The 13,245-nt window shown below is 39.8% G+C and overlaps 1 protein-coding gene across 5 annotated transcripts in view; it reads left to right on the forward strand.

Annotated features, from left to right (window-relative positions):
- MYO5A (myosin VA) overlaps nucleotides 1–13,245 on the forward strand; it is a 115,596-nt gene that overhangs the window by 46,981 nt on the left and 55,370 nt on the right. For 4 of the 5 annotated variants that reach the window (XM_060282746.1, XM_060282747.1, XM_060282748.1 and 1 more), the window contains exons 5-10: nucleotides 1,340–1,496; nucleotides 5,771–5,914; nucleotides 7,202–7,283; nucleotides 8,629–8,736; nucleotides 11,200–11,306; nucleotides 12,750–13,015. In XM_060282746.1, the coding sequence (XP_060138729.1) occupies nucleotides 1,340–1,496; nucleotides 5,771–5,914; nucleotides 7,202–7,283; nucleotides 8,629–8,736; nucleotides 11,200–11,306; nucleotides 12,750–13,015 (864 nt within the window). Of the gene's footprint in view, nucleotides 1–1,339; nucleotides 1,497–1,529; nucleotides 2,727–5,770; nucleotides 5,915–7,201; nucleotides 7,284–8,628; nucleotides 8,737–11,199; nucleotides 11,307–12,749; nucleotides 13,016–13,245 lie in introns of those variants that run through there. The other variant, XM_060282750.1, reaches the window with a different exon arrangement.

Consider the following 13,245-nt stretch of genomic DNA (forward strand, 5'->3'; position numbering starts at 1 on the left):
AGAGAAGACCAGAATTATTATCTTCTCACAATTTATTGAAGGTTTATTAGCGTCACAATAGGAAACCAGGGAGAGTAAAAGATGTTTCAGACCTATCCTCATCAGAGATAATAAGGCCACACCATCCGCATACAGTAAAAGTGGGACCAGACATGTTGCACCATGGTGTGTGGCAGCTTTTCTGGTCCCCTTGAAAACAGGCGTAGGGTCAAGCTTAGGGTCAAGGTTTGTCCTTCAATTGCACACCAGTCTGCCTTAAATATTTATGCCAGTTTTAATTCTGATGTCTCTGTGTTCAAGGGGGATATCAAAGTGGATGTGGAAGGTTGAGGTGATACTCTGTTTATTGCTGATTGGCGTTTCCTCTTCTAGCTGCTTCTTACATTTAAAATTGCTCCAATTCCCGAGGAAGTCAGTGGAGCATAAACATGCAGCTGTCACACTTATTTCATTGGGCACCACTGACTTCTGCCGGATTGCACCCCTCCTCCTGCAGTGAATGGACTAGCAAGAAAATAGCTAGCTGTACTTCTTCTCCCTGTGCTCCATCACATTGCTTCAACATAGCCTCATATATCTGCTGAAATATGACAAAAGAATACATGTTGCTGCCCACCTCATTGTCACTAGGGTTGAACGTTGGTCCTGTGTGCAGCCCAAATTCAAGGTGAATGGAGATGATTTTTGTGAGTTTTTCACATGCCTGAATCAGCTTACACTAAAGCTTCTTGAGTCAGATCAGGGACTTCCTAAAGCTCATCCCTTCGCTTCCTTCTCTCCATGGTGGAGGGGAGAAAGAATTTTTGTGGTGGCAGTCTTTGCAGCAGGGAACGGGTATCATCAGGTCAAGGTGCTGTTTGCTTTCTCCCATTTATCCTGGCCTGCCAGTGCTTATTTCTAATTGTCACACTGGAAATAACAGTTGCGTGGATTATTTCTACATGCGGGAGAATCTCCCACTAGCCCCTCCTAGTGGTGCAGCAATTAAACTGCTAGCACAGTTTTTCATCTGCTTTGGTTTCAAATTGGATGGGGGACTGACCGCGTGTTGAGATTCCTGTATTGTTTTCATGCTTTGTATAAGGAACTTTTGAATGCAAAATATTGCTATTCTAAGTTCCATATGAAACACACCTGTACATACATTTGTATGTATGTATGTATGTATGTATGTATGTATGTATGTATGTAAACAAGCTCTTCTCCTTTGAAGTAACATACGATTTTTAGGCTTCTACTTTCTTAGATTGTGTCTTCTTTGCATGTTGTCCCAAACACAGTATGCACGTCCGAGTCAAGATGGATGAACATTAATACAACTGATTTGTTTCTGTTTCAGAGATGAACGGAACCAGTCAATTATTGTAAGTGGAGAATCTGGAGCTGGAAAAACAGTCTCTGCTAAATATGCTATGAGATATTTTGCCACTGTAAGTGGGTCTGCAAGTGAAGCTAATGTTGAAGAGAGAGTATTGGCTTCCAATCCTATAATGGAGGTAAGATCAGGAACATGGTTATTTTAAGTCTAATGGAGGGTTGATTTGCTAGTTGATTTGCCTTTGCTAAAGTGAAGCCAGGAGTTTGCAGGGAAATTCTAGTTGTCAAGGTAGTTTTATTACAAATGGAAGATAATAACCCCACCCTGGCCATGAAATATGGCTGGTAGAACTGTTGACCTTCAGCTAGGAGAAAAGGAAATGATAAAAATATTTCAGGCAATATGGTCCCAGTTTCTAGAGTGCTTTGCTTCACCAAATAGTATTTCTTTGAAGCTGAACATCACCTTTGGGTGCTCCCCCTTTTCTTGTTCATTTGCATCCTTCTAAAAAGTGGAGAGGAGCAGGTAACACAGTGAGTGACTAATTCTTTCTAATCCGAACTTCAGAGAATGAATCTCTGCTCATATAGTTATCATTTACCAGAATTTGCATGTGCTGTGAAATAAGGAGTGGGTTTAAAGCGTATGCATCTCCCCAACTCCCACTCCATATTTTATTTGTTTTATTTTAAGATGGGATCTCCCTGTCCCTGGCACTCAAACCTTACTTCTTAGTGTATGACCCTTGGTCCTAATCTCATAATACATACAAATCTTGCAGGGTGAATATCCTCTGAATAGCCCTGGAGTTGGACAAAGACATTTTAGGGAGGTACCTAAACAACATCTTCCAGCAATATAATAATATTTTGGAGTTACACAAGCCTCTGAAAAAGAACCCATTTAATAGAATATTCCGCTGTACTGTAGTAAACTTTTATTTGTAGTTCTTAATTGCTTTTCTATTTTAAAAACACCAAATACCAAAAGTGACATAAAACATTAAAACCCAGCCAGATGGGTGGGGTATAAATAATAAATTATTATTATTATTATTATTATTATTAAATTCATGTCCTAAAGCATGTTATAGATGTCTTGGCAGAAAGATGGTATAGAAAAACAATAAATGATAAAAGCATTAAGTAATTGACAACAAGCATCATGATCATGCTAGTTAAGCTGGAATTCATTCCATATGGTCTGGTATGCAATTAAATTTAGAGGCATGTCATAATTATAAACAAATTTCATGGGAATTGTTGATGTTGAATGAAGCTCCCTTTCTCCCCTGGTAATTTTTAAAAATACACCTTTTCCTTGTTTTAAGCATTTCTTGAAACAAACAAAAGCGGAGATGACACCTTAATGCAACTTTGGCACAGTTTTTTAAGTATTCAGAGATAAGGTAATTTTGCCTGGTTTGCTGTGTTGTGTGACATTTCCAAACAATATTACTGAACACCTATCGGTACCAAATGCACTAACAAATGGGCATAGATTTTCATTCTTGTAGTGTGATACAGCATTTTTATGGGGATAGTCCTAGGAAACTTGCAAAATACTGTTTGTAGACCTGTAGAGCTGTTGCTAAATTTTGTCTCCAACATGCAAGAAACCACTGAGAACTATTTTGAAGGTAATTTATGTAGGATTTGCAGTTTACACTTCCAATTCTCATATCCTTTACTCTTACTACAACCCTGTGAAATGTTGATTATGTTGCAAGAGGCACACCCAGAGCTTTGAGCCTGAGAATCGCAACCCCTTTCACTAGGCCAGAGATTGGGGAACTCGTGGCCTTCCTGTTGTTGTTGGCCTTCAACTCTCACCATCTCTGGCCATTGATGGGGCTGATGGGACTTGTAATACTACAACATCTGGAGGGCTACAGATACCAAACCACGGAATGAGTAATCCAGTGCATTAGGAACATAGGAAACTTATACTGTACCAGATCACTGGTTTATTTGTCTCAGTACTGTCTAGACCAGAGCTTTCCAAACTGTGTGTGGCATGTTATTGTGTCGGCTGCAGCGTGTAGGTGTTGCGTGAATGCTCCCCGCACTCCTCCTGGGGTTGGAAAGGGGTTAGTTTAACCTCCGGTTTGCTAGTAAAACTGACTTACTGTGTCGCAAAATGATGCATGTCTAAAAAGTGTGTCACCAACATGAAGTGTTTGGAAAGCTCTGTCTAGACTGATTTGCAGAAGCTCTCCAGGATTTCAGACAGAGGTCTCTCCCAGTCCTATCCAAAGATAGGAGGCGAAAGGCTGAACTTAGGAGCTTCTGTGTGCAAAGAAAATGCATTTCCACTAAGCTATGTTCCTTACAAAGATGTCCCCACCATATACTTCAAAAGTCTTATATTTAACCAATTTGTGTCATATTATGCTCCTTGTGATATGCTGCCCCCTGCAAATCCGATGTGACAGGTGCAGGAATAAGGCAAGTGGCTTAGAAAGTCGTATTAGTTTGTGGATTTGTGCCATAGAGTGCCACTAACATGCAGGTAGTTGCAACAGAAATACTTGTAGGAAACCCATCTTAAGAAAAGGGACTTCTTGCATACTGCTGTCTATATGTTTTTTTAATGAATTGCTTTCATATTTACTGCTACTTTATCTTCCCACAAAAAGAGGTCTGCTTGGGTCTGTAAATGACATGTGTGCATTTATTAATGTGTTTTTGAGGAGGTAAAGGTAAAAGGTAAAGGTACTCCTGACAGTTAGGTCCAGTCGTGGATGACTCTGGGGTTGCGCACTCATCTCTCTCTATAAGCCGAGGGAGCCGGCGTTTGTCCGCAGACAGTTTTTCCGGGTCATGTGGCCAGCGTGACTAAGCCGCTTCTGGTGAACCAGAGCAGTGCACGGAAACGCCGTTTACCTTCCCGCCAGAGCAATACCTATTTATCTACTTGCACTTGACGTGCTTTTGAACTGCTAGGTGGGCAGGACCTACTAGGTGAGCTGGGACTGAACAGCAGGAGCTCACCCCATTGCGGGGATTCGAACTGCCGACCTTCCAATCAGCAAGCCCTAGGCTCTGTGGTTTAGACCATAGCGCCACCCTCCTTTTTTTTTTAGGAGAGGAGACATTATTCACAAAATTAGGGCTGCAAACTGAATAACTTATTATTATTATTATTATTATTATTATTATTATTATTATTATTATTACTATTATCCTGCCTATTCAACTAGGCTGCCCAAGCCACTCTGGATGGCTTCCAACATATATTAAAACATTACACATTAAAAGGCTTTCCTTTACAGGGCTGCCTTCAGATGTCTTCTAAAGGTTATATAGTTACTCATCTCCTTGACATCTGATGGAAGGGTGTTCCACAGGGTGGAATAATTAGATTAAATTTTCTTAATCATATGAGTTTAGTCAGTTAATGGAATGATGTACTGATTAAGAAGAAGAAGAAGAGTTTGGATTTGATATCCCGCTTTATCACTACCTGAAGGAGTCTCAAAGCGGCTAACATTCTCCTTTCCCTTCCTCCCCCACTTCAGAGAAGTGTGACTAGCCCAAGGTCACCCAAGCAGCTGCATGTGGAGGAGCATGTGGAGGCTCCCCAGATTACAAGTCTACCACTCTTAACCACTATACCACACTGGCTCTCTCTATATACATTTAAGATATGTGTGTGTATATATATGTATATGTGTGTGTGTGTGTGTGTGTGTGTGTGTGTGTGTGTGTGTGTGTGTGTACACACACACACACACACATATATTAAATGTATATATAGGTAAAAACAATAGTTCTAGACTAAGAAACATTTCTTTTTAAATAATGCATGCATGTGTCAAAGCAGACTTATCTTAGAAGTATGTTTCTGAGAAAAAAGGATGGAACCTACAGTTTTCATAAGTACTTGTATTTCTTTTTAACTGCTTGATGAATCCGGCACACATTTTTAGTCCGTTAAATTAAAATAAGTTTTAGTAAATTATGTCATGTAGCCAATGAATATATTAAACATCACAGTCAGAGTGAATATCCATATTTAATAGTCAATAAGGCTTCATTTGTGGTTCAGGTAATTTCTTGTAATGTAATTCAGCCACCTCCTCTAATGCTGCAGGTAGGTTCTTAACCGGGAAAGCTGAATATTGACTGCCTCCTCGCCCCTTTTCCTTTCCTTTCCCCCATCATACTGGTTTTATTATTGTTTGGTTTTTTGTTGTTATTGCTGTTTGTTGTATTGATATAAATAAATAAACAACCCTCCATAGATATAAATAAACAACCCCCCCACCAAAATTCTACAAAATCTTAAATTTAAAAAATCCTGTGCAAAATAAGGAAAACTCTGTGCAATCCATTGCATGTCCACTCAAAAGTAAGCCTCATTGAGTTCAGTGAGACTTACCCCCCAGGTAAGTTGTGTGCAAGGTTGCAGCCTCAAATTGTTAATCCCTTTCTGTTTTCCCTCTCACAGTCTATTGGGAATGCCAAAACCACACGGAATGACAACAGTAGCCGCTTCGGAAAGTACATTGAAATAGGTTTTGATAAAAGGTTTCGAATCCTTGGTGCCAACATGAGAACTTACCTCTTAGAAAAATCACGAGTGATATTTCAGGTAAAATGAATGCAAACTTGTTTTTGCTTGTCCATGTAGGAGTTCCATTGTGAGTCGAGACATGATGGCATACTTACATAACCTAGCATCTAAGGAGGGCAAGGAATGGTTGCTTTGGAAATATTGAACAATAATGTCTCATGTCCAGCTACTTAATGCAGAATTGCTGCACATCCATCTAGCATATTTGGGAGAAACAATGAATTTCTTAGAAATGTGATGTTATTGAGAAAGAGAGAGAGATAACAAGGACATTACTCCTTGAAAGCTGAACTATTTTGCCAGACCAGGAACTGTGCTTCAGTTCATGCAGCCAGGGGAAATGAGCAGAAATAAGAACACTTTTTTCGAGTTACAAGTAGGTAGCCATGTTGATCTGACGTAGTCGAAACAAAATAAAAAAAATTCCTTCCAGCAGCACCTTAGAGACCAACTAAGTTTGTCATTGGTATGAGCTTTCATGTGCATGCTCATACCAATGACAAACTTAGTTGGTCTCTAAGGTGCTGCTGGAAGGAATTTTTAAATTTTGTTTTGAAAGCTCATACCAGTGACAAACATAGTTGGTCTGTAAGATGTTGCTGGAAGGATTTTTTTCCCACTTCAGCTATACTACAAGGGGTAGAGGGAGTGTTCAGGCAGTGTGTGCATCCTGACAGACTAAGAAAGGGGTGGATAACCTGTGAGGCTAGATGTTGGTGGACTCCCAATTCCCATCTTGGGGCTGATGAAGGTTGAAGTGCAACAAAATATGGAGGGCCGCAGGTCCTCCATCCCTGGACTAGGGGAAGGAGGAGGAGGGTTCTGTACAGAAATACTGAGGGTAACATCCCCTCCTTCCCCTTCTCCATCATCTCCAGTTCCTCCATATGGGATACAATGGGAGGCTGATAAATCCTGCAGTTTGTACCTGTTAATCCAGAGAAAAGGAGTCTGTGACCCTCCAGACATTGTTGGATTCCAGATCCCATCAGCCCCAGCCACCATTGTCAGTAATCAGGGATGATGGAAGTTGTAGTCCAACAACATCTGGAGGGCTATTAATTTCCATTCATTGTGTTAATTGACAGCTGGTGACCTTTTTCCTTTAGAAAGCTTGCAGAGCAAATGACATGAGTGAAGTATTTTGCTGAATTAATATATGTTTGTCCCCTGAGAGTTTAACATAATCCCTGTTTCTCCAGTGTCCATTCAGTTCTTCATTAAAGTAGAAAATAGAATTATCCATATGTGTGTGTGTGTATATTGTATCTCTTTATAGATACCTTTTATTTCGTTTTATTAAAGGCAGAAGAAGAGAGAAATTATCATATCTTCTACCAGCTCTGTGCTTCTGCAACGTTACCTGAATTTAAAACTTTGCGGTTAGGTATGAATGCACATCTGCTCCATTTTTATATTCACATGGCACGTTCCAAAGTAGCATTGCTATGTTTTGAGTAATAGGTTTTAAATAATTGCTTAAGTTTCTATAAATATGCCTTTTGAAAATAGAGCACACTACATTGCAAATCTATAAAGGTGATTAAAATTTCCTTCTGGGTGTGTTACATGCTGCTGATATATTTGAGAAAATAATAATGATGATGATGATGATGTTTATTTATACCCTGCCCTCCCCAGCCAAAACCGGGCTCAGAGCGGCTAACATCAAATGTATAACACATTAACATAAAGTCAGGCAATCAGTTAAAATACATCCTAAAATCAGATCAGGATCAGAATAAAATCCAATCGAATGGCAACCCGCAGATTAGGGTTGGGAACCTTAAATGCTCACCAGGCCCAACTGTTTGTGCTGAACTTATATGAGCCTGTGAGAAAAATTAGGAGGCCACTTTCATGCAAGTTCTTACGAAAGGGGAGGGGGGAGTCAGACTGAACCCCAACCAAAGGCCTGGCGGAACAGCTCCATCTTGCAGGAGCTGCGGAAATATGTCAAATCCCGCAGGGCCCCGGTCTCTTGTGACAGAGCGTTCCACCAGGCTATGGCCATGGCCGAAAAGGCCTAGGCCCTGGTTGAGGCCAGTCTAATCTCCTTGAGGCTCGGGACTGCCAAGATGTTATTATTTGCGGACTGTAAGGTCCCCCGTGGGGCATACCAGGAGAGGCGGTCCCATAGGTACGAGGGTCCTACATAGTGCTGTAGTTAGTATTATATTGCTTATTATGGCTATATTAAAACACACTGAGGTAAAAACAAATAAACCCCTATTCTGTAACAGAAAATCTTCATTTGAAACATGGGAGTCCTTGCTTTAAATTTCCTTTTAAAACTTTTGTTGTTGCTGTTGTTGTTACTATTGTTATTACCATTGATTTATTAATTGCCTTCTAAACCATCTTAAGGTAAATCTCAAGGTGATTTACATATAAAATAATTAAAAACAGTTAAAAGCACAAAACAACAAGCACATTTAAAGTAAGACCAAAACCCTAGCAAATGGACATTCTTGGTAAATACCTATTTATCCAGCTGGAAATTCTTGTTGGAACAAAGATGTCTTCAATAGCAGGCACCTCTTGTATCTTGTCTTCAGCCTACAAAAGTGGGGTATAAATCTCTGTAATAGGTAAACAAAAGTTTGGCTTATCAGTTTTACTTGATTATTCAACTTGCTGGTTTTTTAAAGTCTTTTAAGAGTTAAAACATCTTTGTGGAATGCATTTCTTCTTTGTATGTAAATAAACTTTTGCTTGCTTGTTTATATTAGGGAATGCAAGCCATTTTCACTATACCAAGCAAGGAGGCAGTCCAGTCATTGATGGAATTGATGATGCTAAGGAAATGATGAACACCAGGCGGGCTTGCACTTTGTTGGGTAAGTCGTGGAAGCACATGAATTTCTTCAGGACTTTGAAACGGTGGCTACTATGCCTAGTAAAGTGGTGCCTCGCTAGACGAATTTAATTCGTTCCACGGGTCTTTTCTTATAACAAAAAATTCATCTAGCGAATCCCATAGGAATGCATTGAATTTTTTCCAATTTTTTTTTTTTGCCCATAGGAACACATTAATTGAATTTCAATGCATTCCTATGGGAAACCGCGATTCGCTAGACGAATTTTTCATAAAACGAATTCGTCTAGTGAGGCAATCTCCACTCGAAAAATCCTTTCGTTAAGCGGAAATTTCGTTAAGCAGGGCATTCGTTAAGCGAGGCACCACTGTAGTACATTATTACCCACAGCATTAATTTTAAAAAGGTGAACACTTACAAACTGCTGTGCTTCACCACACCAGTGGCTTACAAGCTATTGGATGTTTCAGTGGATGTGCATGAGAAGCCAAAGGGGATGTATTTTAAGTTTTTGTATTTCTGCCTTTTTATTGGGTAATTAATATACCTGTTTATGAAGTGTGAATCTCTGAACCAGCTTGTGGCAGGCTCTATCTATCTATTGAATTTGTACACCACCCTTCATTCAAAGATCACAGAGTGGTTTACAACATATTTATTGGAAAGCTTATTACCCCAGCTCTTCATACAAAGGTTCAGGGCAGCTTCCAGCATAACCAGCACAATCCTGTATGTTTTTGCACCACAGAATTCACAGGGGCTTTCTCCCAGATAAGTGGGTATAGAGTTGGAGTGCAAAACAATATTTATTAATAAACAGAAGAAATGGAGACAAATCTTTTTCAGGCATTGGGGTAACCCAGGGATGGAGAACCTTGGGCCCTACAGAGGTTGTTGGACTACAACTCCAATAAACCCCATCCAGGATGGACAATAGTCAAGGACGATGGGAGTCGAGCAACAGGTTCCCCATCCTTGTTCTAATGATCCTTTCTTGAATTCATTCTAGTATGTGTGTTTAGACTAGAGACCTGTAGCCAGTGATTTAGTTAGTTCAAATCAAATTGTAAAATTCAGCCTCTCCCTATTTCTTGGCCTACCTGTCTTCTGTTTCTTGCGCTGTAATCCCATATTTCCCAAAGCAACCTCATCTGCTTCCTTCCTAAGAAGTGCATGCAGCCCTTCCTATTCTTTCATTCTGTGTGTCCACATTCCTGACAGGTTTACCATGAACAGTGAAAATATTTGTGACATAAAAATGACATCACAGCAAGCCGGCCAATGAGAGACAGGTGACAGACACAGTGTTGTGAGCAATTTGGCCATTTTAAGTATGTAATTTAGTACATGATAGTCATACCTTCCTTTCCAAACCTCTCGTATTTTAATTAGCATTCAGACTTACTTATTGTATTTCTGGTTATGAGTAAAAAAGTTTTGTGCTTTTTGTGTTGAGTTTTGATGTCTCTTCTCTCTGTTGTCATGCTGGCTTGCTCTTAAGATCTTCAGCGGAACCTTATTTTAGTTCCATTTTCTTTTTTAAAAGTTATCGTCTTTTTTTATCATACAGTGCCTGGTCTTTAATTTAGGCATTTAATAAATGTAAGACAGTGTTCTGGGTTCTACATGTTAACTGGGGAATACACATGTACAGTGGAACCTCAGCTTTCAAACGTAATCCATTCCAGAAGACCATTTGACTTCCAAAATGTTCAAAAACCAAAGCATACATTTCCAGAAGCATTTACTTACGGAAAACTCAATACGGAAGCCGCGTGGCACATTCGACTTCTAAAAATCGTTCGAAAATCAAAACATTCGACTTCTGAGGTGTTCGAAAACCTAGGTTCCACTGTAGTAGATTTATGCCGCTGGGTTTTTTATATGGTAAAATTCCCTTTAAAAATTCAAGGGAAACATAGAAAAGTAATCTTCTCATTTATACTGAACCCTGTCTGGGTGTTCTGATGTATAATATGGGTATAGCAAGAAATTAAGGCAATTCTCTGAGTAATTAACAACTGAGATGTTACTGCAATGCCTTCAGTTTGCACGACAGCTTGTAACAGTGTTGGGTCGCCTGTGGCCCAGCATCTGTTGTCGGACCCCACCAGGCCAGATGGCATGGTCAGTGGCCCAGGCAGATGGGAGCTGTGGTCCAGTGAGATCTGAAGGACCACAGGTTTCCCATCTTGGCACTAAATGTGCATTTCAAGATAGTAGCTGATGGAAAAGGAGATAATATCTCACCATACGAATCTCCTTAGGAAGCTTTTTTTTTACTGATGAGATGCCAGCAGATATTCACTAGGGATTGAGTTTGAATGACATTTTCTCCACACAATGCCTAGTACTTTTTTGTTGTCCTTATCATCCTTCTTCAGATGCTTAACTGGACATGGCTTAATTGGACATTTGCATTTTAATCTCAGCAAAAGGAATATTAGTTTCTTTTCTCTCCCCCACTCCCACCCAATATGATAGGTATTGTTGATTCCTGTCAGATGGGAATATTTCAGATCCTTGCTGCTATTCTTCACCTGGGCAATGTGGCATTCACATCTCGAGATGCTGACAGCTGTACAATACCAGTAAGTTCCAAATAAGTTCAAAGCAGTAAACACTGTTAACATTTCTAATCCTCTTGGCCTATTTTGGGGTCTGTGTGCTGAACTTGGAAAAATGCAACCAATTTCTATTTCCCCACTGCCTTTACCTTCTTCTGCACCTTCCTTCACAATGGCTCATGATAAAATGTCACAGTTCACATCTTTTAAGGAGCTATGCCAATATGACTTGTTTGCAAAAGTATTGCATGAAATCGTTCTTTGTCTACCAGCAGTGCCTGTGAAGGAAAACATTTTGCCATACATTAGGAAGTTGTGCAGAAATGTACTTTCCTTTGTGCAAGGCTGGCCTTAGCCAAGTACAAAAGTAACATTGTTTTGCTCTCTAGTAGTCCATAGACATGTGGGATTAGGGTTAAGGAGGACGGGCAGGTCCTAGGTCAATTGTAATGATATCAACTTGTAGGGCTGGCATCAAGTGCACCACATGATTGGGCACCTGACATGAGCCCCCTGGACTTTATGCCGTGAGAAGGTCATCTTACTGAGGAAGTAAGGTGCATTGAATTTTTCAGTTTAAAAAAAAAAAGAGGGGTGCTCAGAAGTTGTAACATGACTTGGGAATTCAAAATATTAATGTAATTTAGACTTGCTTGGTAGGTAAAATGTGTGCAAAATTGCATAGAAATAATTAAATATGATTGCCGAGTATTTGTATTTATATTATACAATCGTACCTTGGAATTTGAATGGAATCCATCCAGAAGTCTGTTTGACTTCCAAAGCATTCAGAAACCAAAGCACGGCTTTCGGAAGCTGCGGAAGCCCTGCGGACGTTCGGGTTCCAAAGAACATTTGCAAACCGGAACACTCACTTCTGGGTTTGCAGCATTTAAGAGCCAAAACGTCCGAGTTTCAGTGGATGTTCAGTGGATCCAAGGTACAACTGTATTATTATTACTATTGTTTGTTTATTTAGCATTCTCTGACATTTTTTAGAAGGTAAAATTAAAATTATTTGGTTTTGTGAAAGCAGTTTGTGTGCTTCTTCATCAGATGTAGACTTAACAAGCTAAATGTTGTCCAATAATAAAAAATAATCTCAGATTTGAATTCATCACACCCAAAAACATACTGTATTTTTAAGACCCCTCAATGAAGCAGTGTGCAAAAAATAAGTTTCACTGCCTAAAGTGACACACACTACGTTGGAGGGGGGACCCAGGGAGGATGCCTTGCCCAGGGGCGCACCTAAAACTGAAGCCAATGCTGTCAACCTCTTAAGCCGACCTTTCTATGCATTTTCTAAAAGCAGGGGTTGAAGTTAATATGAGATATTTCTTTACGCCTTCTCACTGCAAATCTAGAAAATGGTAGAAGGCTTTCTGCTTGCTTGGGGAGCGTTAATGCATGCATTGTCAGTGGTGAATAATACTTTCAAATCTAAGGAGATTATTATCCTTGTAGGCCAAAAACGAACCCCTCACCATCTTCTGTGATCTCATGGGAGTAGAATATGAACAGATGGCTCACTGGCTCTGCCACAGGAAGCTTGCTACTGCCACAGAGACCTACATCAAACCAATTTCCAAACTGCAGGCCATAAATGCCAGGGATGCTCTTGCAAAACATGTATATGCTAGTCTGTTTAACTGGATTGTCGATAATGTGAACCAAGCTCTTCATTCCACCATGAAACAACATTCTTTTATTGGCGTATTGGACATCTATGGGTGAGTTTCCTCTGAGTACTTTGATGTAACAAAATGTAACAAACAACCCAAAGTAAAATACAAAATATAACACTATAACTTGGGCATGGGTATTATTGCCCAAGCTGCTAGGAACATCAGTATATAGAAGTATGGCAGTTTGTGTACGTCAACCCACTCTTGTACTATGTTGACATGATTTTTATCTTTCAAACATTTACTCCTTTAATTTGTGCTGGTGGTTGTCTTTG

The sequence above is a fragment of the Zootoca vivipara genome, chromosome 14 (assembly GCF_963506605.1).
Source record: "Zootoca vivipara chromosome 14, rZooViv1.1, whole genome shotgun sequence".
NCBI classification, from domain to species: Eukaryota; Metazoa; Chordata; class Lepidosauria; order Squamata; family Lacertidae; genus Zootoca; species Zootoca vivipara.